Source organism: Oncorhynchus keta, chromosome 28 (assembly GCF_023373465.1).
Source record: "Oncorhynchus keta strain PuntledgeMale-10-30-2019 chromosome 28, Oket_V2, whole genome shotgun sequence".
NCBI classification, from domain to species: Eukaryota; Metazoa; Chordata; class Actinopteri; order Salmoniformes; family Salmonidae; genus Oncorhynchus; species Oncorhynchus keta.
In genome coordinates, this window is record NC_068448.1 from 22,825,782 (window position 1) to 22,853,624 (window position 27,843).

Below are 27,843 nucleotides of genomic sequence, written 5' to 3' on the forward strand. Positions count from 1 at the left end.
AGCTGTTCTGACTCGTGGTGCCCCACGCCTCATTAAGACCATGTGTGTTGGTGTTTCCTTTATTTTGGCAGTTACCTGGATCTCCATAACTTCAATTCTCATTTCCTTCTGCTGAATTAATGGACCATTTCAGGCCCAACATTGTATTGTCGGATGAATATCACAATTGATATCAGGGATAATGTTACGTGTGTTATGTGATTTAATGTAAGAACAGCATGCATACATTTCTACATCAACCCCAATGCAACTGAGGAATAGTCCAAATTATCCACCGTGAGACAACCTGACACCTGCTCCAGAGGAGTAACACTGACTAATATTCATAAACACCTCCATCCTCATGTAGGGTGTATGACCTATTAGGCTACAGGATATAACGCCCAACTAACTGCTTTCAATGCATTATGTAAAACAACAAAATCACATTGTACTGTGACCAGGGAGTCATGTGTTTGGATGGGTAGCCGAGGTGAGGGAGATAAATGCTATTCCATAAAGCCTGTAAGTCACGCAGTGAGTTGGTTGATTTAATGAAAGTGAAGTCACGTAGCAGGTTAATTAATTCATAAAATAAACAGTCAATTCTGTGCCCTAGTCTCTCCACCTGGTCCCCCTCCACAGGCAGATGAGCAGGGCATTCTAAACACCTGGGCAAACCCGATTTACCGATTCAGTTAAACTAGTCAATCAACCCGCCGGGATCATAAAGCACATCTTTGCCCCCGACACGTAGACCCACGACCCACGGTCCGTTTTATAGTTCCCTATAACTCACCTGAGTGACTGGATGTTGATGTATCACACACAGAGAGAGCGTTTGTGACATCAGATGGACCTATGGTAGTGTCACCCTATTGTGGTGACATGGGGTGGAGTGGGGGCAGTACATGGGGTATATAACCCTTTGGGGGAGAGAGCAGAGAGAAGATAACCCTCTCCAGACCTCAGGAGCACCCATCACCCACCCAGAAGACCCAGACACAACAGGCCCATAGAGATGATGTTTAACCTGCTCCTATCATGGACCTTCCTGCTGGTAGCCACTGGACCGCTATTGGCACATCCCATCACAGACTCTGCAGAGATGCCCTACCCAGGTCCTGGTGAGTACCAGATCCACCCAATAGTTGTAGTATGAGGTTATTTGGCAGGGTAGTTCAATATTCACAGATGTAACTAAGGCATGTGTGAGTTTTAATTACATTTCAATCTTGAGGATAAATAACAAACATATTGTAATCAGTGACCTTTTGTTCTGGTCTAATTTCTTTGAGACCTAGTTGATCTGTCAACTTGTGGTTGTGTCTGAGAACTGAAGCAGTGTTAATATTGAATGTGCAATATGCAGTTTGATTATGGTGACATTGTTCCATACACTTTACACTATCAAAGTGTCGCTGCTACTTAAGTTATTTCTCATTAATCCCCATGGTTGGATTAAGATAAACACAATTGTAAGTGTTGACTGTGTTTTCACTGTGTTCAGTATCCGTGGAGGATGGAGGAGCAGGTAGTCCAGACGAGCTGTCTTTCTCTGAGCTGACGTATCTTCCCCAAGTTGGCCCTGGACTCAGATACTCACCCCTACTGTCTGGAGATCTCAGCAGAGATGGTGAGATCACACAAACTAGTTGGTTTTGTGCCTAAACAGTTACACCAAGAGAAGTATCAAAACATATTCTCTCTCACCCTTTGTCTCTCTTAGGTCTCAGTGCAGCTGGACTACTCAAAAGGCAGATGAAGAGAGATGTGAGTTTTTAAACTAAATGATGATAAGAAGCATATATTAAGCTACTATCACATTTTGTTTTGGGAGTAGCGGTTCCAGGAAGCATGAACTACTACAGCGGTAATTGTTCTCTGTTTCAGGAGTGGCTGGAGAAACAGAGTCACCTCAACCCCTTCAGCCGCTTCTTTGGCATCAGGAAGCAGTCCAGGAAAAGAGGAGGTGCCTCAGAGTGCTTCTGGAAGTACTGTGTCTAACACAGTCAAGCGTCCATAGAGAAATACATTCACACCATGCATTATGATGAAGAGATGTGGCTTGTACTGAGACACACCCCTCCCTTGCACACAACAAAGCATACACATGCGCACATATGTACATGCATGCATACTGTACATTCACACACAGGAAAACACACACACATAAGGACACTACACACAGACAGGGATGGACTGAATGGATATCCCACAGGTTGATATATGTTACAGTATGCAGACTATTTTGTTTTTATCCCTGTCCCACCTGTGTGTTTAAAATGTTCACTGTTTAATGTTACTGAGCAAACATGACCTGCATGAACAACTAAATGGCTGTGCTGTATATTAAATACAAATCAAATCTTCAACTTGGAAAAGCTCTCCGTTGGATGTCTGGTCCCAGGGGAATAATTCATTGAACTACCAAATGCATTTATGCAGTCTGTGATAAAATAAACATTGACATCTCTTCACGCAAAAAGACCACATGAAGAACATAATATAATGTCTACAGTCTTTATTTGAGTCATAAGGGGATGGGATTCATTGTAGAAGACATGCAAAGGAGTCGTACTGTTCACTGTAGGTCTGAGAAGCAGACATTTGGCAGATCCAATTTGTCAGAAAATGATACTGTGGTATAATCTCATTGTTTTGTAAGACAGTCCATCAACCCCGGACACCATTCATCCGCTCCATTGGAAAAGCAGGCAGATACTTTGTATTAGACTTCCTGGACAACGGAAAGTAGAGAGGTGAAGGGAAGAAGGGAGGGAGAGGAGAGAGAGATTGTGAGCAAGAGAGAGTTTGAAGGAGAGAGAGTTCGAAGGAGAGAGCGAGAGAGAGGAGAGAGAGAGTTAGGAGAGAGTTAGAAGGAGAGAGAGAGAGTTAGGAGAGAGTTAGAAGAGAGAGAGACAGAGAGTTGGGAGAGAGAGAGAGTTAGAAGAGAGGGAGAGAGAGTTAGAAGGAGAGAGTTAGGAGAGAGAGTTAGGAGAGAGAGTTAGGAGAGAGATAGTTAGAAGGAGAGAGAGGGAGAGAGAGAGTTAGAAGGAGAGAGAGAGAGTTAGAAGGAGAGGGAGAGTTAGGAGAGAGCGAGATAGAATGAGAGAGAGTTAGAAGGAAAGAGAGAGTTAGAAGGAGAGAGAGGGAGAGAGAGAGTTAGGACAGAGAGAGGGGGAGAGAGAGTTAGAAGGGGAGAGAGAGTTAGAAGGAGAGAGAGAGAGTTTGAAGGGGAGAGAGAGAGAGTTAGAAGGAGAGAGAGAGTTAGGAGAGAGAGAGTTAGAAGGAGAGAGAGAGTTAGAAGGACAGAGAGAGGGGGAGAAAGAGTTAGAAGGGGAGAGAGAGTTAGGAGAGAGAGAGTTAGAAGGAGAGAGAGAGTTAGGAGAGAGAGAGAGTTAGAAGGAGAGAGAGAGTGTTTGAAGGAGAGAGAGTAAGGAGATAGAGAGGGTTAGGAGAGAGAGAGTTAGACGGAGGGAGAGTTAGGAGAGAGAGAGAGTTAGAAGGAGAGAGAGTAGAGAGAGAGAGAGAGTTAGAAGGAGAGAGAGAGCGTTAGAAGGAGAGAGAGAGAGGAGAGAGAGAGTTAGTAGAGAGTTAGAAGGAGAGAGAGAGAAAGAGAGAGGGAGAGTGAGAGAGAGAGAGAGAGGTAGGAGAGAGTTAGAAGGAGAGAGAGAGAATTAGGAGCGAGTTAGAAGAGAGAGAGAGACAGAGAGTTGGGAGAGAGAGAGAGAGAGTTAGAAGAGAGGGAGAGAGAGTTAGAAGGAGAGAGTTAGGAGAGAGAGTTAGGAGAGAGAGATAGAATGAGAGAGAGTTAGAAGGAGAGAGAGAGAGAGAGTTAGGAGAGAGTTAGAAGAGAGAGAGAGACAGAGAGTTGGGAGAGAGAGAGAGTTAGAAGAGAGGGAGAGAGTTAGGAGAGAGTTAGAAGAGAGAGAGAGACAGAGAGTTGGGAGAGAGAGAGAGTTAGAAGAGAGGGAGAGAGAGTTAGAAGGAGAGAGTTAGGAGAGAGAGTTAGGAGAGAGAGATAGAATGAGAGAGAGTTAGAAGGAGAGAGAGAGTTAGAAGGAGAGAGAGAGTTAGAAGGAGAGAGAGAGTTAGGAGAGAGAGAGTTAGAAGGAGAGAGAGAGGGGGAGAGAGAGTTAGAAGGGGAGAGAGAGTTAGAAGGAGAGAGAGAGTTAGGAGAGAGAGAGTTAGAAGGAGAGAGAGAGAGAGTTAGAAGGAAAGAGAGAGTTAGAAGGAGAGAGAGAGCGTTTGAAGGAGAGAGAGTAAGGAGATAGAGAGGGTTAGGAGAGAGAGAGTTAGATGGAGGGAGAGTTAGGAGAGAGAGAGAGTTAGAGAGAGTTAGAAGAGAGAGAGAGAGATTAGAAGAAGGAGAGAGAGAGAGTTAGAAGGAGAGAGAGAGAGTTAGAAGAGAGGGAGAGAGAGTTAGAAGGAGAGAGTTAGGAGAGAGAGTTAGGAGAGAGAGAGATAGAATGAGAGAGAGTTAGAAGGAGAGAGAGAGTTGGAAGGAGAGAGAGAGTTAGAAGGAGAGAGAGAGTTAGGAGAGAGAGAGTTAGAAGGAGAGAGAGAGTTAGGAGAGAGAGAGTTAGAAGGAGAGAGAGAGTTAGAAGGACAGAGAGAGGGGGAGAGAGAGTTAGAAGGGGAGAGAGAGTTAGGAGAGAGAGAGTTAGAAGGAGAGAGAGAGTTAGGAGAGAGAGAGTTAGAAGGAAAGAGAGAGTTAGAAGGAGAGAGAGAGCGTTTGAAGGAGAGAGAGTAAGGAGATAGAGAGGGTTAGGAGAGAGAGAGTTAGACGGAGGGAGAGTTAGGAGAGAGAGAGAGTTAGAAGGAGAGAGAGTAGAGAGAGAGAGAGAGTTAGAAGGAGAGAGAGAGTGTTAGAAGGAGAGAGAGAGAGAGAGGAGAGAGAGAGAGTTAGGAGAGAGTTAGAAGGAGAGAGAGAAAAAGAGAGAGGGAGAGAGAGAGAGGTAGGAGAGAGTTAGAAGAGAGAGAGAGACAGAGAGTTGGGAGAGAGAGAGAGTTAGAAGAGAGGGAGAGAGAGTTAGAAGGAGAGAGTTAGGAGAGAGAGTTAGGAGAGAGAGTTAGGAGAGAGATAGTTAGAAGGAGAGAGAGGGAGAGAGAGAGTTAGAAGGAGAGAGAGAGAGTTAGAAGGAGAGGGAGAGTTAGGAGAGAGAGAGATAGAATGAGAGAGAGTTAGAAGGAAAGAGAGAGTTAGAAGGAGAGAGAGAGTTAGAAGGAGAGAGAGAGTTAGAAGGAGAGAGAGAGTTAGAAGGACAGAGAGAGGGGGAGAGAGAGTTAGAAGGGGAGAGAGAGTTGGAAGGAGAGAGAGAGGGGGAGAGAGAGTTAGAAGGGGAGAGAGAGTTAGAAGGAGAGAGAGAGAGTTTGAAGGGGAGAGAGAGTTAGGAGAGAGAGAGTTAGAATGAGAGAGAGTTAGAAGGAGAGAGAGAGTTAGAAGGAGAGAGAGAGAGTTAGAAGGAGAGAGAGTTAGGAGAGAGAGAGTTATAAGGAGAGAGAGAGTTAGAAGGACAGAAAGAGGGGGAGAGGTAGTTAGAAGGAGAGGTAGAGTTAGGAGACAGAGAGTTAGAATGAGAGAGAGTTAGAAGGAAAGAGAGAGTTGGAATGAGAGAGAGAGTTAGAAGGAGAGAGAGAGTTAGGAGAGAGAGAGTTAGAAGGAGAGAGAGAGTTAGAAGGGGAGAGAGAGTTAGGAAAGAGTTAGAAGGAGAGAGAGAGAGTTAGGAGAGAGAGTTTGAAGGAGAGAGAGAGATAGAGAGAGTTAGGAGAGAGAGAGTTAGAAGGAAAGTCAGAGTTAGAAGGAGAGAGAGAGCGTTTGAAGGAGAGAGAGTAAGGAGATAGAGAGAGGGAGAGTTAGAAGGAGGGAGAGTTAGGAGAGAGAGAGAGTTAGAAGGAGAGAGAGTAAGGAGAGAGAGAGAGTTAGGAGAGAGAGAGAGTTAGAAGGAGAGAGAGTAAGGAGAGAGAGAGAGTTAGAAGGAGAGAGAGTTAGGAGAGAGAGAGAGTTAGAAGGAAAGAGAGTGTGTTAGAAGGAGAGAGAGAGTTAGAAGGATAGAGAAAGTTAGGAGAGAGTGACAGAGAGTTAGAAGGAGAGGGTTAGGAGAGAGAAAGTTAGAAGGAGAGAGTTAGGAGAGAGAGAGAGGAGAGAGAGAGAGAGTTAGAAGGAGAGAGAGAGGAGAGAGAGAGTTAAAAGGAGAGAGAGTGAGGAGAGAATTAGGAGAGAGAGTTAGGAGAGAATTAGGAGAGAGAGAAGGAGAGATAGTTAGGAGGAAGTGAGAAAGAGAGAGAGAAATAGAGGAACAGAGAAACAGAGATATAGTCTTCAACAGTAATTAAGATTGAACATTTTAATATACATGGTGTATGAAAATGAATTATCCTTATATTGACCACTTACAAGTGCACATTACATAATACTACAGTAATATTATTTCTAAATGTTGTTGTGTTTGTCTTTCTGACCTGCTGCTGCCTTGTTCAGCGTAAGGTCTGTTGTACATAGAGGCACCCATCCTTGGGAGGTCTCTCTTCTCCAGCTCAGCACTGGGCCATGCTGCATTCTCTCTGGTTGTCTCCAGCATGGGCCCCTCTTCACCTCCTGGCACCCGATAACCCACTGACTGGAGGAGCTCCAAAAGCTACCAGAGGGAGGGAGTACAGAAGGGAGGGAGAGAGTACAGAAGGGAGGGAGAGAACCAGGGAGGGAGAGAGTACAGAAGGGAGGGAGAGAGTACAGAAGGGAGGGAGAGAGCGAGGAAGGGAGGGAGAGAGTACAGAAGGGAGGGAGAGAGTACAGAAAGGAGGGAGGGAGTATAGAAGGGAGGGAGAGAGTACAGAAGGGAGGGAGAGAGTACAGAAGGGAGGGAGAGAGTACAGAAGGGAGGGAGAGAGTACAGAAGGGAGGGAGAGAGTACAGAAGGGAGGGAGAGAGTACAGAAGGGAGGGAGAGAGCGAGGAAGGGAGGGAGTACAGAAGGGAGGGAGAGAGCGAGGAAGGGAGGGAGAGAGCGAGGAAGGGAGAGAGTACAGAAGGGAGGGAGAGAGCGAGGAAGGGAGGGAGTACAGAAGGGAGGGAGAGAGCGAGGAAGGGAGGGAGTACAGAAGGAAAGGGAGAGAGGGAGGAAGGAGGGAGTACAGAAGGGAGGAAGGGAGTACAGAAGGGAGGGAGAGAGCGAGGGAGGGAGTACAGAAGGAAAGGGAGAGAGGGAGGAAGGAGGGAGTACAGAAGGGAGGAAGGGAGTACAGAAGGAGGGAGAGAGCGAGGGAGGGAGTACAGAAGGAAAGGGAGAGAGGGAGGAAGCGAGGGAGAGAGCGAGGAAGGGTGGGAGAGAGTACAGAAGGGAGAGAGCGAGGGAGGGGGAGGGAGGGAGTACATAAGGGAGGGAGAGAGCGAGGAAGGGAGGGAGAGAGTACAGAAGGGAGGGAGAGAGTACAGAAGGGAGGGAGGGAGTACAGAAGGGAGGGAGAGAGTACAGAAGGGAGGGAGAGAGTACAGAAGGGAGGGAGAGAGTACAGAAGGGAGGGAGAGTACAGAAGGGAGGGAGAGAGTACAGAAGGGAGGGAGAGAGTACAGAAGGGAGGGAGGGAGTACAGAAGGGAGGGAGAGAGTACAGAAGGGAGGGAGAGAGTACAGAAGGGAGGGAGAGAGTACAGAAGGGAGGGAGAGAGCGAGGAAGGGAGGGAGAGAGTACAGAAGGGAGGGAGAGAGTACAGAAGGGAGGGAGGGAGTACAGAAGGGAGGGAGAGAGTACAGAAGGGAGGGAGAGAGTACAGAAGGGAGGGAGAGAGTACAGAAGGGAGGGAGAGAGTACAGATGGGAGGGAGAGAGTACAGAAGGGAGGGAGAGAGCGAGGAAGGGGATGCAAAAGAAAACATTAAATGACAGCGTGGGTCAGAAGTTCCTTGCCTAGGAAACATGTTTACACAAGCTACAGACACAAGCTCCAGACGAGAATCTATTAAATTTAAGTTTATATAGATTAACCACCATTGTCCCATGACTTGAGCCAGCAATTTTATGGTTAATGTAATCTGTGTTCATAAACAAGATTTGAGTCAGGATAAACTCAGTCTCACCTCAATCAGAGTGTCTGAATCAGTCTGCAATGACTTGCAATTACACGTCCAGAGAGACAGCAACAAAAGTGTCAGTATTCCCACCTTCATCATCTCTCCTATGACACAGAGGACCATCTCAAATCCTTAGTCCTCACTACAACGTATAGGTTAAAAGGTATTCCCTATAGGCCTTCTAGCCTCCCTAAGATCTGGGAATGAAGTACAATCAAATACATTCAGCAGATATAAGAACCCAACAAAGTCCTACCTTCTGAGTCACCTGTGTGTTGGTGATTATGTTGCAGTACGGCGTTCCACTGAAGTTGAGTGAAGCCTCGGTACACCAACATTTGTTTTATAGTCTCCCCCTGAGCTTGCCTTGACCAATCCCTGATGATTCTGGGTCTCCTCCACACTAAACCACTGTCCTGCATCATAACCGTTTGATTATATTGATTATTTGTACTGCACTGTTGAGGGAGCTTGCAAGTAAAGCATATCGCTACGTTGTTTATAACTGCTGTAAACTGTGTGCATGAAGAATACATTTAGATTTGATAACCCCCAGGCAAGTGATCTCTCAGCCCCTCACTGCTCTGCTGACGTGACACTGTACCTGCCGCATCCCCCATGAATCTACAGCAGACAGAAAGAAGAAACACGCACACAGGAAGGCCATTCCACGAAGGTAGAGCCTTTTGATATTTTAAGTAGAAATTGTGCACCAATATTGAATTTAAAAGCCTGTTATAGTCAATGAAGTGCCCTTTTAAAAAAGACCACATGGAGAATTCAATAAATCAGAATTCAGCAGTTTTACATGTCCCTCATTGTAAATGTCCCTCCGTGCACCCTCATTGTAAATGTCCCTCCGTGCACCCTCATTGTAAATGTCCCTCCGTGCACCCTCATTGTAAATGTCCCTCCGTGCACCCTCATTGTAAATGTCCCTCCGTGCACCCTCATTGTAAATGTCCCTTCGTGCACCCTCATTGTAAATGTCCCTCCGTGCACCCTCATTGTAAATGTCCCTCCGTGCACCCTCATTGTAAATGTCCCTTCCGTGCACCCTCATTGTAAATGTCCCTCCGTGCACCCTCATTGTAAATGTCCCTCCGTGCACCCTCATTGTAAATGTCCCTCCGTGCACCCTCATTGTAAATGTCCCTTTGTGCACCCTCATTGTAAATGTCCCTCCGTGCACCCTCATTGTAAATGTCCCTCCGTGCACCCTCATTGTAAATGTCCCTCCGTGCACCCTCATTGTAAATGTCCCTCCGTGCACCCTCATTGTAAATGTCCCTCCGTGCACCCTCATTGTAAAGCCCTAGATATTTAGTTTCTTTGACAAAGTTATTTCTGAATGGTATTATTTATTTATTTTTTAAGGTTAAAAAAAGACCTGTCCCTTATTTTAAGGTCACCCCTGTTACATGAACTGGGCTCTTGTTTTAATATGGTGAAACTATTTCTTTACATTTCCTTTTTCAAAATTAACATCTAATAGTCAAATCATAGTGTTCTTTTTGAAAATGTTCTGGTGTTTTGTGGTGGAGAACTGAGTGTTATCCATTGATATAGAGGCTAGAAATGTTCTGGTGTTTTGTGGTGGAGAACTGAGTGTTATCCATTGATATAGAGGCTAGAAATGTTCTGGTGTTTTGTGGTGGAGAACTGAGTGTTATCCATTGATAGAGAGGCTAGAAATGTTCTGGTGTTTTGTGGTGGAGAACTGAGTGTTATTGATAGTGGAATTTCTAAATTCCTATATGTTTTATAGCCAAAATCAATTTCACACTCTCTCTAGTATCATTAATTAGGTGTAAGTTCATTAATTATGCATGAAGTAGATCGAGACCAGTCTTAAAAGCCAGGTAAGAGCGTTTAATTCCTGACCCAAAATACAAATTTCCACAGGTTATAAACTGAAAATGACATAATCAGTTTCCCACACTCTCTCCGATTCTCACAATAGCCCAGTGTTTTTAGGTCCGGAAATCTTCTTCTACTCCCCTCATAAAACTACATTCCAAACTGTCTAAAAGATATACTTTTCTCCACTAATGGAACACAACCCAAACATTCTTATCTGTCTGAAAAGCTATATCATCTCTCCCCCTTAAACCCGCTAGGGTTTAATTAATTCGTTTTTACTTACATTTTCAGTAACAGCTTAACCAAGAGCCCATACATTTCATATCATAACATAATAGTATCAGAATAAATGGTTTTAATCAAAAATGTATACATAATTAATCATTTCAACTATAATTTCCACTAACAGTTATCCATTGATAGAGATTGATAGATGTTTTAACAATGTTTTTGTCTGAAGCTTGCGTTCAATTGCCCCTCCTTGTTGCACACAACAAGTATCCATTTCTCCTGTCACAAGATGAAATCGTCAACCCTGTTACGGTCAACCCTGTTACGGTCAACCCTGTTACGGTCAACCCTGTTACGGTCAACTATTATTGGCTCTTAATAGTCACTCGCTATAGTATATATATTTTTATTTAGATGGGAAAACATGTTTTCTATGAAGTTGAACATGTGCTCTTTACGACAGAATGTTACAATTTGTGCAGTTACACATCTCAAAAGGTACTGAGTTGGTGGAACGACCCAGCAGCTGCCAACTGCCTATTCTCCTTCTACATCCCAGACTGAAGAACTGCAGTCATCAGTAGTGACATTGATAATAATAATAATTTGGTGGGCACTTATATTTGTCCTATTTCACACATGTACTAGTGTGTATTAATACTCATGTGTGTATTGGAAATGTGTTCTTTGCGTATCCTAACTCACTGAGACACATTGACTGTGACTATGATATGACTGTACTACAGCAGTGGCTCAGAATTTAGAATTACATTAAGTTGGACCTCTGGATCACTTCGTCCACTCAGCTTTGATCCAATGACTAGCTTTACTGCCTGGGCGGGACAGTATCTGAGGTAACTGTGTCTGTGAGGATGCTTTGTCAACAGCGATGCCCTTTGAGTTCGAATACCGCAGGCGTTTTTATTGCCAAATTCAACTTTACTGAATAGGATAATGCCCTTAATGGGTGTAAAGTGAGTATCAGATAGCAGGAATTGCATTATTAATGATATTACCCAATACATGTGAATTCTACACCTGCATTGCTTGCTGTTTGGGTTTTTTGGCTGGGTTTCTGTACAGCACTTTGAGATATCAGCTGATGTACGAAGGGCTATATAAATACATTTGATTTGATTTGATTTGAATTGATTGCCCCCCATCTATCTTCAGAGCTTTTGCTGTTATGTGACCTAAACTGGGACATGCTTAACACCCCGGCCATCCTACAGTCTAAGCTTGATGCCCTCAATCTCACACAAATGATCAATGAACCTACCAGGTATAACCCCAAATTCATAAACACGGGCACCCTCATAGATATCATCCTAACCAACCTGCTCTCCAAATATACCTCTGTTGTCTTCAACCAGGATCTTAGTGATCACTGCCTCATTGCCTGCGTCCGCAATGGGTCTGCAGTCATACGACCACCCCTCATCACTGTCAAACACTCCCTAAAACACTTCAGCGAGCAGGCCTTTCTAATCGACCTGTCTCCATCAGTAGAGGATGCCTGGTTATTCTTTAAAAGTGCCTTCCTTGCCATCTTAAATAAGCATGCCCCATTCAAAAAATGTAGAACCAGGAACAGAACCCTTGGTTCATTCCAGACCTGACTGCCCTTGAACAGCACAAAAACATCCTGTGGCGTACTGCATTAGCATCAGATAGCCCCTGCGATATACAACTTTTCAGGAAAATTAGGAACAAATATACACAGGCAGTTAGGAAATCAAATCAAATCAAATCAAATGTATTTATATAGCCCTTTGTACATCAGCTGATATCTCAAAGTGCTGTACAGAAACCCAGCCTAAAACCCCAAACAGCAAACAATGCAGGTGTAAAAGCACGGTGGCTAGGAAAAACTCCCTAGAAAGGCCAAAACCTAGGAAGAAACCTAGAGAGGAACCGGGCTATGTGGGGTGGCCAGTCCTCTTCTGGCTGTGCCGGGTAGAGATTATAACAGAACATGACCAAGATGTTCAAATGTTCATAAATGACCAGCATGGTCGAATAATAATAAGGCAGAACAGTTGAAACTGGAGCAGCAGCACAGTCAGGTGGACTGGGGACAGCAAGGAGCCATCATGTCAGGTAGTCCTGGGGCACGGTCCTAGGGCTCAGGTCCTCTGAGAGAGAGAAAGAAAGAGAGAATTAGAGAGAGCATATGTGGGGTGGCCAGTCCTCTTCTGGCTGTGCCGGGTGGAGATTATAACAGAACGTGGCCAAGATGTTCAAATGTTCATAAATGACCAGCATGGTTGAATAATAGTAAGGCAGAACAGTTGAAACTGGAGCAGCAGCATGGCCAGGTGGACTGGGGACAGCAAGGAGTCATCATGTCAGGTAGTCCTGGGACATGGTCCTAGGGCCCAGGCCAGTTGAAACTGCAGCAGCAGCAGCAAAGGATAGCTTTTTGGAACAGAAATGTGCAAGCTGTAGCACAAACTCCAAAAAGTTATGGGACACCATAAAGTCCATGGAGAATAAGAGCACCTCCTCCCAGCTGCCCACTGCACTGAGGCTAGGAAACACTGTCACCACCGATAAATCCGCAATAATTGAACATTTCAATAAGCATTTATCTACGGCTGGCCATGCTTTCCACCTGGCTACCCCTACCCCAGTCAACAGCCCTGCGCCCCCCACAGCAACTTGTCCAAGCCTCCCCCATTTCTCCTTCACCCAAATCCAGATAGCTGATGTTCTGAAAGAACTGCAAAATCTGGACCCCTACAAATCAGCTGGGCTAAACAATCTGGACCCTCTCTTTCTAAAATTATCCGCCAAAATTGTTCAACCTCTCTTTCGTATCATCTGAGATCTCCAAAGATTATAAAGCTGCTGTGGTCATCCCCCTCTTCAAAGGGGGAGACACTCTAGACAAAAACTGCTATAGACCTATATCTATCCTACGCTGCCTTTCTAAGGTCTTCGAAAGCCAAGTTAACAAACAGATCACCGACCATATCGAATCCCACCGTACCTTCTCCGAATGCAATCTGGTTTCCGAGCTGGTTATGGGTGTACCTCAGCCACGCTCAAGGTCCTAAATGATATCATAACCGCCATCGATAAGAGACAATACTGTGCAGCTGTATTCATCGACCTGGCCAAGGCTTTCGACTCTGTCAATCACCACATTCTTATTGGCAGACTCAACAGCCTTGGTTTCTCAAATGACTCCCTCGCCTGGTTCACCAACTACTTTTCAGACAGAGTTCAATTTGTCAAATCAGAGAGCCTGCTGTCCGGACCTCTGGCAGTCTCTATGGGGGTGCCGCAGGGTTCAATCCTCAGGCCGACTCTTTTCTCTGTATACAGCAATGATGTCGCTCTTGCTGCTAGTGATTCTCTGATCCACCTCTAAGCAGACGACACCATTCTGTATACTTCTGGCCTGTTACATTCTGACCTTAGTTCCTTTGTTTTGTCTTTTGTTTTAGTCTGGTCAGGGCATGAGTTGGGTGGGTTGTCAATGTTAGTTTCTTGAATTTCTATTTCTGTGTTTGGCCTGGTATGGTTCTCAATCAGAGGCAGCTGTCAATCGTTGTCCCTGATTGAGAACCATATTTAGGTAGCCTGTTTTCCATTTTGTTTTGTGGGTGGTTGTTTCCTGTTTAGTGTTTTTGTTTCACCTTTCAGGACTGTTTGTTTGTCGTGTTGGTTGTTTTGTCTAGTGTTGCATATTTCATTAAATAATATAAACACTTACCACGCTGCACCTTGGTCCTCCTCTCCTTCCCCAGACAGCAAGCGTTACATGGCCCTTCGTTGGCCACTGTGTTAACTAACCTCCAGATGAGCTTCAATGCCATACAACTCTCCTTCCGTGGCCTCCAACTGCTATTAAATGCAAGTAAAACTAAATGCATGCTCTTCAACCGATCGCTGCACACGTGCCCGTCCGTTCAGCATCACTACTCTGGATGGTTCTGACTTATGTGGACAACTACAAATACCTAGATGTCTGGCTAGACTGTAAACTCTCCTTCCAGACTCACATTAAGCATGTCCAATCCAAAAGTAAATCTAGAATTGGCTTCCTATTTCGCAACAAAGCATCCATCACTCTTGCTGCCAAACATACCCTCGTAAAACTGACTATCCTGGCGATCATTGACTTTGGCGATGTCAATTACAAAATAGCCTCCAACACTCTACTCAGCAAATTGGATGCAGTCTATCACAGTGCATTCCGTTTTGTCACCAAAGCCCCATAAACTACCCACCACTGCGACCTGTATGCTCTCGTTGGCTGGCCCTCGCTTCACATTCTTTGCCAAACCCACTGGCTCCAGGTCATCTATAAGTCTTTGCTAGGTAAAGCCCTGCCTTACCTCAGCTCACTGGTCACCATAGCAGCACTCACCCGTAGCACGTGCCCCAGCAGGTATATTTCACTGGTCACCCCCAAAGCCAATTCCTCCTTCCGCTGCCTTTCCTTCCAGTTCTCTGCTGCCAATGACTGGAACGAACTGCAAAAATCACTGAAGCTGGAGACTCATATCTCCCTCACTAGCTTTAAGCACCAGCTGCCAGAGCAGCTCACAGTCCACTGCACCTGTACATAGCTCATCTGTAAATAGCCCATCCAACTACCTCATCCCCATACTGTTATATATATTTTTTATTTTGCTCCTTTGAACCCCAGTATCTCTGCTTGCACACTCATCTTCTGCACCTCTATCACTCCAGTGTTTAATTGCTATATTGCAATTATTTTGCCACTATGGCCTACTTATTGCCTTACCTCCCTTGTCCTACTGAATTTGCACACATTGTATATAGACTTTTCTACTGTATTATTGACTGTATGTTTGGATATTCCATGTGTAACTCTGTGTTGTTGTTTGTGTCGCACTGCTTTGCTTTATCTTGGCCAGTTGTAAGTGAGAACTTGTTCTAGTCTACCTGGTTAAATAAAGGTGAAATAAATACAGAAGTAAAAAACTTACAACAGTGCATGTACAATTTGTACAATTTGAACTTATAGCACTAAACCTATACAGAGTTAACATAGAGCAACTGGTAGGCAGCAGATTGGCTGTGGGTTATTACAACAAAATGTGGCTATAGTCCAGGCATTGATGCACTGGATGATACAGTAGAAGAACAAGGAGGCAAAATCACACTTTGTTAGAGTTTTCTTCATTTTTTATTTTTTTTAAATTATTTTACAGCAGAAAGAATATAAAGCATTCAGAAAACATCTTCCATATTTTAAGGGCATTTCAAAACGTTTTGCATGGCTTCAGCAGCTTTTTTTTTTTAAACATATCCATCGAGTCAGTGACGCTTGTACATGCACAATTACACAAATAAAAGTTACAAACAAGAAAGAGGGGGAAGAAAAAAGGAGAGAAAGCAAAACACAAAAGGGGAAATGAAAATAAGGACTGGGTGAAATAATAGGGGAAGGAAAGAAAGAGAGGGTCACATAACAGGGAAAGACGAGAGGAAGACAGTTATAGAGGAGAGGAAAATAGCTCTAACACTAGTTCACATGCAAAGTGTCAAGGACCCACGACTTTGTATTAAAGCAGGGCCATTTTTTTCTTCTTGGTTTGGAATTGATGAAAACGTGCAGTTCGGTAAAGGGTGCCATACAATTGCTGTCCATAAACTACTGAATGCTTGTCTTGCAATACTGGCATTTGCATAAGAGTACGTCAACTACATGTGTCCAATCACTTTTATCTTCACTAGGTCTATAGGTCTCCACAAAAGAATGCTTATTGCTCTGTGTCCACAAGTGGAAAAGGTTGTGAGATGGTTTCTGCTCTGTTGTCTTGATGTGCCTACCTTTCAGTAGTTTGAGTGCATTGACAAAGGAAGAGGAGGAGATACCGTCCAGTCCCTCAGGTCAATTAGCAGAGTGTAATGAAGGTAGTAAAATCCATATGAAGTGCCTGTTATAGCTAACCTGTCATACCATCCAGAAGATGGCCATACCTGAAGGGCTTTTTTTGAAACCGTCCCTATAAGATCTGGTCATCTTCAACTACCCCAACGTACGTCTCAGGAAGACCTCATCTTCAACTACCCCAACGTACGTCTCAGGAAGACCTCATCTTCAACTACCCCAACGTACGTCTCAGGAAGACCTCATCTTCAACTACCCCAACGTACGTCTCAGGAAGACCTCATCTTCAACTACCCCAACGTACGTCTCAGGAAGACCTCATCTTCAACTACCCCAACGTACGTCTCAGGAAGACCTCATCTTCAACTACCCCAACGTACGTCTCAGGAAGACCTCATCTTCAACTACCCCAACATACGTCTCAGGAAGACCTCATCTTCAACTACCCCAACGTACGTCTCAGGAAGACCTCATCTTCAACTACCCCAACGTACGTCTCAGGAAGACCTCATTCAGATGTTACATCATGTCATCATCCATATCTTAACTGAGATGAAATGTTGTATAACTGAGAATAGCTTTATATACTATTTGAAGCTGTGTGTGATGTTATGACATAACCATAGATTCACACAGCAAGTCCTTGTTTTAATGAGAACCATCAAGCCAGAGGAGGTCAAAGGTTAAAAGTGTTACTAGACTCATAAGCATAGTCTATAAAAGAAAGGTAAGCATGTACGTAAGACTTTAAGCCCTAGTGTCCCATAATGCCTACAAATTAATTTGTCAGAGCTGTAGCCAAGACAGAAACAATTGACCATACGGTCAATTGTGATGAGCTTGTCCTAATTATAATTATCTATACTACAATTACTTGTATCCCCTAGTTCTGTTATCGTGCCATTACGTCTCTCCTCAGCTCACCTTACTTACTTGAGAGGAAATGGATACCAATAATGCATCCAGGATCAGTAGCAATTTGCCTGTTTTATCCAGAAAGCTCTGTATCCTATTTCAATAGTGTGTCCTCTCTCTACACTGAATCACCATCAATGTCCTGCTCCACTTCCTCCTCCCCATTTTGGCACCCTGAGTAAAATACAGAAGGGAGGTGAGCGGTTCTCTAGGACTAGGAGCAGGCTAGGAAAATAACACATGATGAGCTCTCTCTGCTGAACTGTGTACAAGTGAGACTGACTATGCCCTGACATATCTGGATGTGTGCAGTGCAATGTACTGTCGCCTTCGTGTGTGTGTGTCTGTGTGTTGTTGCCTCGTAAAATACTTGCGGTATACTGTTGGTTTGGGAGCACACTATTTTTAGATCCAAATTAATACAAATGAAAAAATGAATTTTTAAAAACTTGCTTCTAGAAAAACTTGCCCTCATGCTACCCCAAGAAACAGGGTCAGTAAATACTGCAGATTGATAATAGTTTGTATTTTTAGGATTCTTCTCTGCCTTCCAATCAACTGCCCTCCATCTTTCAGAGTTCTGTGACACGTCATACAAACGTTCTTCGCTTTACAGAACAGTAAGTCTTTTACAAGTCTATCTGACTACCGATTTTAGAAAAATAAGCATGCTTTGGGTGCAGTTCAGTCACCCAGTTAACTATTTTACCCATGCAAGCATAATAAAACCTTCCCGTATTGCCACAGCAGTGCATTAGCTGGCATTCTTACCACTATCTGAATGATGAATGCAAGGCAATAAAACCACAAAAGTTATGGAATGGAATTCTCATGGTTTCAACAGGCAGTTCCAATAGAAAATAAAAAGGCTGAGAATGTTGACAAGACGGAACGCATTGCGTGGGGATACTGAGTTGGTTAAGGGAAGACTGTCACCTGACTGAATTTAGTGATGATTTTTGGATTGATATATGGTATGATACTTGATATACAGTAGTCCTAAAGAATGATGGATTCAGGTGATCTTTTTCTCTCCAAAGCCATGTTTTTCTCCTTAGGTACAGTACATCGCATGCTTCCTGACATTGGCTTTGTGCGATCAATCGGGATATGATTAGGCACTTTCTACATAAACACTCTGAAAATAGGTTTACATATCAAGTCTCTGTGAAATAAACACAACCATACAGAGAAATAAACCCAGCAGTATATAATAATTCAAAACAGAACAGATAACAGGGTCTGAGACGAAATTCAGCCAGTTAAACAACAAAACATAATTGTCCAATGGCATCACACCTTGTTTGAATAATGAACGGCATCACTTCAATGCCACCTGGTTGTTTTGATATGAATATAATATATTTCAGCAGAACTGCAGAAACCAGCAGACTATTGTAGAGTATATATCATGGACTCACAGATCAAATCAACTGGTATCAATGTTTCTGTTCCCACCACTCGCATTTCATTTCATAATCTTTCAAACACGGTCCTCTGGTGCATTTTGTAACATTTACAGGTTTATAGATCCCTCACTTTTGCTCATTGACTTGGTTGTGCTGATCCATACTTGGTCATATGTTTCACTATAATCTATGCATCACTGTTTAATTGTGTTATTTTTAGCACCTTAGATTGTTTAAACAAGTGTTCCTCCTGTAAGTAAATGACCAATTTACTTTTACAAAGAATACCAGCCGAGAGACACTACACATGTACCTCGTTCACTGTGGCCACATTACATTCTGACAAAGAATAATTCTGGTCTGTCCAGACCCTGACAGCCTTAGTCAAGTTAAGCCTCCAGCCCACACTTAGAAAAAAGTATTGTCTTGTGTCAGCAGTTTGATACGTTGATCTAGTCTATTTCAGGGTTTCCCAAACTCGGTCCAAAGCTCAATGATTTAATAATCAAAGCTCAATGAAAGCTCAATGATTTAATAATCAAAGCTCAATGAAAGCTCAATGATTTAATAATCAACGCTCAATGATTTAATAATCAAAGCTCAATGATTTAATAATCAAAGCTCAATGATTTAATAATCAAAGCTCGATGATTTAATAATCAAAGCTCGATGATTTAATAATCAAAGCTCAATGAAAGCTCAATGATTTAATAATCAACGCTCAATGATTTAATAATCAAAGCTCAATGATTTAATAATCAAAGCTCAATGATTTAATAATCAACGCTCAATGATTTAATAATCAAAGCTCAATGATTTAATAATCAAAGCTCAATGATTTAATAATCAAAGCTCGATGATTTAATAATCAACACTCAATGATGTCATCACCTGTGCGTTGTCCTATTAAACAAATTATGATTTAATGATCAAAGCTCAATGATTTAATAATCAAAGCTCAATGATTTAATAATCAACACTCAATGATGTCATCACCTGTGCGTTGTCCTATTAAACAAATTATGATTTAATAATCAACGCTCAATGATTTAATAATCAAAGCTCAATGATTTAATAATGAAAGCTCGATGATTTAATAATCAAAGCTCGATGATTTAATAATCAAAGCTCGATGATTTAATAATCAAAGCTCAATGATTTAATAATCAAAGCTCAATGATTTAATAATCAAAGCTCGATGATTTAATAATCAAAGCTCGATGATTTAATAATCAAAGCTCAATGATTTAATAATCAAAGCTCAATGATTTAATAATCAAAGCTCAATGATTTAATAATCAAAGCTCGATGATTTAATAATCAAAGCTCAATGATTTAATAATCAAAGCTCAATGATTTAATAATCAAAGCTCAATGATTTAATAATCAAAGCTCAATGATTTCATCACCTGTGTGTTGTCCTATTAAATAAATTATGGTTTAATATATATATTTTATTTATTTATTTAACCTTTATTTAACTAGGCAAGTCAGTTAATAACGAATTCAGGGTCAGAACGACAGATTTTGACCTTGTCAGCTCGGGGATTCCATCTAGCAACCTTTGGGTTACTGGCCCAACGAACTAAACCACTAGGCCACCTATTAAACAAATGTTAAATCAACCTCAATTATAAAAATAAAAACAACAGGGCTGAGATTCACATGGACAAGGCTGCCATTTACAATCCTTATATGAAGACAATCCATACAAACATGCACACGAACAACGCAATCCCTCTTTCTCATACAGTAGGCTTTTTTGCACTTAAAATGTTACTGACCAGTGATCCCTGTGTATTTGGTGATGACGGCAAAAAAGTTTGGGTTGTTCTGACGTGTGATAACAGAAGAGAAATGAGAGACTTAAAAGTTGCTGTATAAATATTTCTCCCTCTACAATGTGTACCTCTATCTGTGATCCTCTGCCAGTCGGGATGGGACCTTGTGGTCTTTAATGCTAGTGTCTATTTCATTGTATCTGTTCTGCTAAGATTAACTTCATTCTCTTGTTAAGCAATATAGCATTCACATTACTTGGCACCATTGGCAAAAGATTCTTGGTAGCCCAAAACAAAAATGTAAACATAAACATACTTGTCTTAAGATAATTTTGCAGATTTCTCCTAACTCTAAATACGTTATCTTTTTTAAAAGTTTTTAGCATTTGCAATAATGTCATGCTTTCGCAAAATGTTTATCCCAAGAACAATCAAAATAAAATAAAATACTCTTATAGTGAAATACTTTTAATAATTTTACAGAGCATAGCCACTACTGCTTTTGTTGAGTGTTTTTAACCTTTGTTCATGTTTTTCATGCACATAGCTCATTTTTGTCCCAGGTATTTACACTATATACAAACAATACAACCATACTTCTTAGGCATTCAAACAAAACTATACAAATATTCTGTTTTTGTCTCATACCTGTTTTTGACCCCTTTTTAATGAATAAAATAATATATTTCTAAAATACAATCCCCTTTGGGTAAATGTTTTTCCCTACCTTCAGCCTTCTTTATATACAGAAACTGCTCAATTGTCAAAAATATGGATTTGTCTAACCCCTTTTTTGGGACTAGCTTAGGGACCCCTCAAAGAATCTCTAAGACGTCAAGGCAATGTATGTGATCTTCCCCTCAAAAGCCCTCACAGGCCCTGAAGTTCATTTAAAATGTATGTGATCTTCCCCTCAAAAGCCCTCACAGGCCCTTGAAGTTCATTTAAAATGTATGTGATCTTCCCCTCAAAAGCCCTCACAGGCCCTGAGGTTCATTTAAAATGTATGTGATCTTCCCCTCAAAAGCCCTCACAGGCCCTGAAGTTCATTTAAAAAGAACAACAATAACCTTCATGACTATAATCATTACAACACAAAAGAGGCAAGTTTTCTTTCTTTTTAGAATACTGAGGAAACAAATGAAATAAGGCGACAGAAAAAGGAAAGATGAGGATGTAGGTATAATCTCAGGAACTAGAGGGTATGACTCTTGGGAGAATAGGTTGGTACATGGGCCACTCAGTTGCATTTGAACATGAAGACAAAAGCAAAACATTGAAATTCAGAGAATACAGACCTAACTTCCAGCACACAGGTGAAGACTTTCACCCATAGGCATGCATATTTGATCAAATCGACAACACAGAATTTTGAAGAGACAAGTCAGTTGTAAATCGGTCATGGGCATGAGCACAAAACAGATTCAAGCAAAGAGGAATAGAAAAGAGAATAAAATAATAATATAAAAAAAGAAGAAGAAGAATTGTAATTCCATTGAATCCCCCTATCCCTTGCCTTACAGTACATAACCCCTCCAAACCTAGATAACAAAAAAAGGCATTGCTTTAATAAGCCCCACCCATTTCTGCTCACACCCCTCCTACATTCATATGTAACCCCACCCCTTTGGACTGACTGGCGGGGTACAGCACAGCGTAACAGGAAGGGTAATTTTGATCTATTTACCTTACTAATTACCATACTGAATGTATTCATCTAACTGTCGACAGGGAGTGTATGTGTGCAAATGGATCAATGTATTACCAAGATTTTTTGGTTCATTAAGTTACATTTTTTTCTTCTTCAAATGGAATAATCAGTTACTTAAAAAAATATGAAATACAATTACAGCCAAGTCCCAAATGTGTTTCTGCTTCTGTCATGTTTTCCTTCTGTTCTGGCCGGCATCTGCCCCCATCCTTGGCGTCTTGTCCTCTTCCTTTGATCCACAGGGACTTTTTCAGACATGTCCAGCATTCCTCTTCCTTTACCGTCTTAAACCTAGACTCCGATACTCCCAAAAAGACTAAACAATCCATGAAAAAGTGCAAAAAATGCCATGAAGCAAATGTTCTGCCCCCCACAGCTTCTTCCCCTTAGTTTCTAATTCTACACTCTCCACCATAAACCACGTAAGAGGGAAAAGATAAAGGTGAAAAATGCTGTTGTTAGAAGTAGAAGTAGAGTCAGCCACGCTGTCGTAGTAGTAGTAATAATAATCGCAGTGTTTTCACTGAACTGTTTTCTTTTCTTCTTCTCTTGAAAAATGTTTTGGGTATAAAGGGACAAAGAAAACAGGAAGAGTCAGGAGGAGAGTGATGTCACATTGTGAGGGGGCTCTTCTGAAGGTTTTCATGTTCCTTGGCCCTTTTCAATTCGTTCACTCTGAAACACAGACAGAGAGACAGAAGTCATTTAAACAGGGGTCTATGACCGCCAACACAGATCACTTCTCACAGGATGATTCTGTACTCTGTCTCAAACCATTCCCGAGAGAGAGACAGGTAGGACACCTTTCCCGAGAGAGAGAGACAGATAGGACACCTTTCCCAAGAGAGAGACAGATAGGACACCTTTCCCGAGAGAGAGACAGATAGGACACCTTTCCCGAGAGAGAGACAGATAGGACACCTTTCCCAAGAGAGAGACAGATAGGACACCTTTCCCGAGAGAGAGACAGATAGGACACCTTTCCCAAGAGAGAGACAGATAGGACACCTTTCCCGAGAGAGAGACAGATAGGACACCTTTCCCGAGAGAGAGACAGATAGGACACCTTTCCCGAGAGAGAGACAGATAGGACACCTTTCCTGAGAGAGAGACAGATAGGACACCTTTCCCGAGAGAGAGACAGATAGGACACCTTTCCTGAGAGAGAGACAGATAGGACACCTTTCCTGAGAGAGAGACAGATAGGACACCTTTCCCAAGAGACAGACAGATAGGACACCTTTCCCGAGAGAGAGAGACAGATAGGACACCTTTCCCAAGAGAGAGACAGATAGGACACCTTTCCGAGAGAGAGACAGATAGGACACCTTTCAAGAGAGAGAGACAGATAGGACACCTTTCCCGAGAGAGAGACAGATAGGACACCTTTCCCAAGAGAGAGACAGATAGGACACCTTTCCCTGAGAGAGAGACAGATAGGACACCTTTCCCGAGAGAGAGACAGATAGGACACCTTTCCCGAGAGAGAGACAGATAGGACACCTTTCCCAAGAGAGAGACAGATAGGACACCTTTCCCGAGAGAGAGACAGATAGGACACCTTTCCTGAGAGAGAGGCAGATAGGACACCTTTCCCGAGAGAGAGACAGATAGGACACCTTTCCCAAGAGAGAGACAGATAGGACACCTTTCCCGAGAGAGAGACAGATAGGACACCTTTCCCGAGAGAGAGACAGATAGGACACCTTTCCCAAGAGAGAGACAGATAGGACACCTTTCCCAAGAGAGAGACAGATAGGACACCTTTCCCAAGAGAGAGACAGATAGGACACCTTTCCCAAGAGAGAGACAGATAGGACACCTTTCCCGAGAGAGAGACAGATAGGACACCTTTCCCGAGAGAGAGACAGATAGGACACCTTTCCCGAGAGAGAGACAGATAGGACACCTTTCCCGAGAGAGAGACAGATAGGACACCTTTCCCAAGAGAGAGACAGATAGGACACCTTTCCCAAGAGAGAGACAGATAGGACACCTTTCCCGAGAGAGAGACAGATAGGACACCTTTCCCGAGAGAGAGACAGATAGGACACCTTTCCCAAGAGAGAGACAGATAGGACACCTTTCCCGAGAGAGAGACAGATAGGACACCTTTCCCGAGAGAGAGACAGATAGGACACCTTTCCCGAGAGAGAGACAGATAGGACACCTTTCCCGAGAGAGAGACAGATAGGACACCTTTCCCTGAGAGAGAGACAGATAGGACACCTTTCCTGAGAGAGAGACAGATAGGACACCTTTCCCGAGAGAGAGAGACAGATAGGACACCTTTCCCTGAGAGAGAGACAGATAGGACACCTTTCCCGAGAGAGAGACAGATAGGACACCTTTCCCGAGAGAGAGACAGATAGGACACCTTTCCTGAGAGAGAGACAGATAGGACACCTTTCCCTGAGAGAGAGACAGATAGGACAACTTTCCCTGAGAGAGAGACAGATAGGACACCTTTCCCGAGAGAGAGACAGATAGGACACCTTTCCCGAGAGAGAGACAGATAGGACACCTTTCCCGAGAGAGAGACAGATAGGACACCTTTCCCGAGAGAGAGACAGATAGGACACCTTTCCGAGAGAGAGACAGATAGGACACCTTTCCCTGAGAGAGAGACAGATAGGACACCTTTCCCGAGAGAGAGACAGATAGGACACCTTTCCCGAGAGAGAGACAGATAGGACACCTTTCCCGAGAGAGAGACAGATAGGACACCTTTCCCGAGAGAGAGACAGATAGGACACCTTTCCCGAGAGAGAGACAGATAGGACACCTTTCCCTGAGAGAGAGACAGATAGGACACCTTTCAAGAGAGAGAGACAGATAGGACACCTTTCCCGAGAGAGAGACAGATAGGACACCTTTCCAGAGAGAGAGACAGATAGGACACCTTTCCCGAGAGAGAGACAGATAGGACACCTTTCCCAAGAGACAGACAGATAGGACACCTTTCCCTGAGAGAGAGACAGATAGGACACCTTTCCGAGAGAGAGACAGATAGGACACCTTTCCCGAGAGAGAGACAGATAGGACACCTTTCCCGAGAGAGAGACAGATAGGACACCTTTCCTGAGAGAGAGACAGATAGGACACCTTTCCCGAGAGAGAGACAGATAGGACACCTTTCCCGAGAGAGAGACAGATAGGACACCTTTCCTGAGAGAGAGACAGATAGGACACCTTTCCCGAGAGAGAGACAGATAGGACACCTTTCCCAAGAGACAGACAGATAGGACACCTTTCCTGAGAGAGAGACAGATAGGACACCTTTCCCGAGAGAGAGACAGATAGGACACCTTTCCCGAGAGAGAGACAGATAGGACACCTTTCCCGAGAGAGAGACAGATAGGACACCTTTCCCAAGAGAGAGACAGATAGGACACCTTTCCCGAGAGAGAGACAGATAGGACACCTTTCCCAAGAGAGAGACAGATAGGACACCTTTCCCAAGAGAGAGACAGATAGGACACCTTTCCCGAGAGAGAGACAGATAGGACACCTTTCCCAAGAGAGAGACAGATAGGACACCTTTCCCGAGAGAGAGACAGATAGGACACCTTTCCAGAGAGAGAGACAGATAGGACACCTTTCCCGAGAGAGAGACAGATAGGACACCTTTCCCGAGAGAGAGACAGATAGGACACCTTTCCCGAGAGAGAGACAGATAGGACACCTTTCAAGAGAGAGAGACAGATAGGACACCTTTCCCAAGAGAGAGACAGATAGGACACCTTTCCCGAGAGAGAGACAGATAGGACACCTTTCCCAAGAGAGAGACAGATAGGACACCTTTCCCAAGAGAGAGACAGATAGGACACCTTTCCAGAGAGAGAGACAGATAGGACACCTTTCCCAAGAGAGAGACAGATAGGACACCTTTCCCGAGAGAGAGACAGATAGGACACCTTTTGAGAGAGAGACAGATAGGACACCTTTCCCGAGAGAGAGACAGATAGGACACCTTTCCCGAGAGAGAGACAGATAGGACACCTTTCCTGAGAGAGAGACAGATAGGACACCTTTCCTGAGAGAGAGACAGATAGGACACCTTTCCCGAGAGAGAGACAGATAGGACACCTTTCCCAAGAGACAGACAGATAGGACACCTTTCCTGAGAGAGAGACAGATAGGACACCTTTCAAGAGAGAGAGACAGATAGGACACCTTTCCCAAGAGAGAGACAGATAGGACACCTTTCCCGAGAGAGAGACAGATAGGACACCTTTCCCGAGAGAGAGACAGATAGGACACCTTTCCCGAGAGAGAGACAGATAGGACACCTTTCCCGAGAGAGAGACAGATAGGACACCTTTCCCAAGAGAGAGACAGATAGGACACCTTTCCCAAGAGACAGACAGATAGGACACCTTTCCCAAGAGAGAGACAGATAGGACACCTTTCCCGAGAGAGAGACAGATAGGACACCTTTCCCGAGAGAGAGACAGATAGGACACCTTTCCCGAGAGAGAGACAGATAGGACACCTTTCCCAAGAGACAGACAGATAGGACACCTTTCCCAAGAGAGAGACAGATAGGACACCTTTCCTGAGAGAGAGCAGATAGGACACCTTTCCTGAGAGAGAGACAGATAGGACACCTTTCCTGAGAGAGAGACAGATAGGACACCTTTCCCGAGAGAGAGACAGATAGGACACCTTTCCTGAGAGAGAGACAGATAGGACACCTTTCCTGAGAGAGAGACAGATAGGACACCTTTCCCGAGAGAGAGACAGATAGGACACCTTTCCTGAGAGAGAGACAGATAGGACACCTTTCCCAAGAGAGAGAGACAGATAGGACACCTTTCCCAAGAGAGAGACAGATAGGACACCTTTCCTGAGAGAGAGACAGATAGGACACCTTTCCTGAGAGAGAGACAGATAGGACACCTTTCCCGAGAGAGAGACAGATAGGACACCTTTCCAAGAGAGAGAGACAGATAGGACACCTTTCCTGAGAGAGAGACAGATAGGACACCTTTCCCGAGAGAGAGACAGATAGGACACCTTTCCCGAGAGAGAGACAGATAGGACACCTTTCAAGAGAGAGAGACAGATAGGACACCTTTCCCGAGAGAGAGACAGATAGGACACCTTTCAAGAGAGAGAGACAGATAGGACACCTTTCCCGAGAGAGAGACAGATAGGACACCTTTCCCGAGAGAGAGACAGATAGGACACCTTTCCCGAGAGAGAGACAGATAGGACACCTTTCAAGAGAGAGAGACAGATAGGACACCTTTCCCAAGAGAGAGACAGATAGGACACCTTTCCCAAGAGAGAGACAGATAGGACACCTTTCCCGAGAGAGAGACAGATAGGACACCTTTCCCGAGAGAGAGACAGATAGGACACCTTTCCCGAGAGAGAGACAGATAGGACACCTTTCCCGAGAGAGAGACAGATAGGACACCTTTCCCGAGAGAGAGACAGATAGGACACCTTTCCCAAGAGACAGACAGATAGGACACCTTTCCCAAGAGAGAGACAGATAGGACACCTTTCCCAAGAGAGAGACAGATAGGACACCTTTCCCGAGAGAGAGACAGATAGGACACCTTTCCCGAGAGAGAGACAGATAGGACACCTTTCCCAAGAGAGAGACAGATAGGACACCTTTCCCAAGAGAGAGACAGATAGGACACCTTTCCCAAGAGAGAGACAGATAGGACACCTTTCCCGAGAGAGAGACAGATAGGACACCTTTCCTGAGAGAGAGACAGATAGGACACCTTTCCCAAGAGAGAGACAGATAGGACACCTTTCCCGAGAGAGAGACAGATAGGACACCTTTCCCGAGAGAGAGACAGATAGGACACCTTTCCCAAGAGAGAGACAGATAGGACACCTTTCCCGAGAGAGAGACAGATAGGACACCTTTCCCGAGAGAGAGACAGATAGGACACCTTTCCCGAGAGAGAGACAGATAGGACACCTTTCAAGAGAGAGAGACAGATAGGACACCTTTCCCGAGAGAGAGACAGATAGGACACCTTTC

At 43.8% G+C, this 27,843-nt stretch overlaps 2 protein-coding genes across 2 annotated transcripts in view; one reads left to right on the forward strand and one right to left on the reverse strand.

The window, feature by feature from the left end:
- The first annotated feature begins 1,000 nt into the window (after positions 1–1,000).
- Positions 1,001–1,986, forward strand: LOC118360397 (urotensin-2-like). The gene is made up of 4 exons (XM_035739661.1): positions 1,001–1,106; positions 1,490–1,615; positions 1,709–1,752; positions 1,873–1,986. Exons 1-4 carry the CDS (start codon positions 1,001–1,003, stop codon positions 1,984–1,986), a joined length of 390 nt encoding a protein of 129 aa, XP_035595554.1.
- Positions 1,987–15,899: 13,913 nt separating this feature from the next.
- LOC118360558 (calmodulin-binding transcription activator 1-like) overlaps positions 15,900–27,843 on the reverse strand; it is a 674,662-nt gene continuing 662,718 nt past the window's right edge. Inside the window, 1 exon segment of the mRNA XM_052485146.1 lies at positions 15,900–22,508. Within this exon segment, the coding sequence (XP_052341106.1) occupies positions 22,476–22,508 (33 nt within the window). The 3' untranslated portion in view covers positions 15,900–22,475.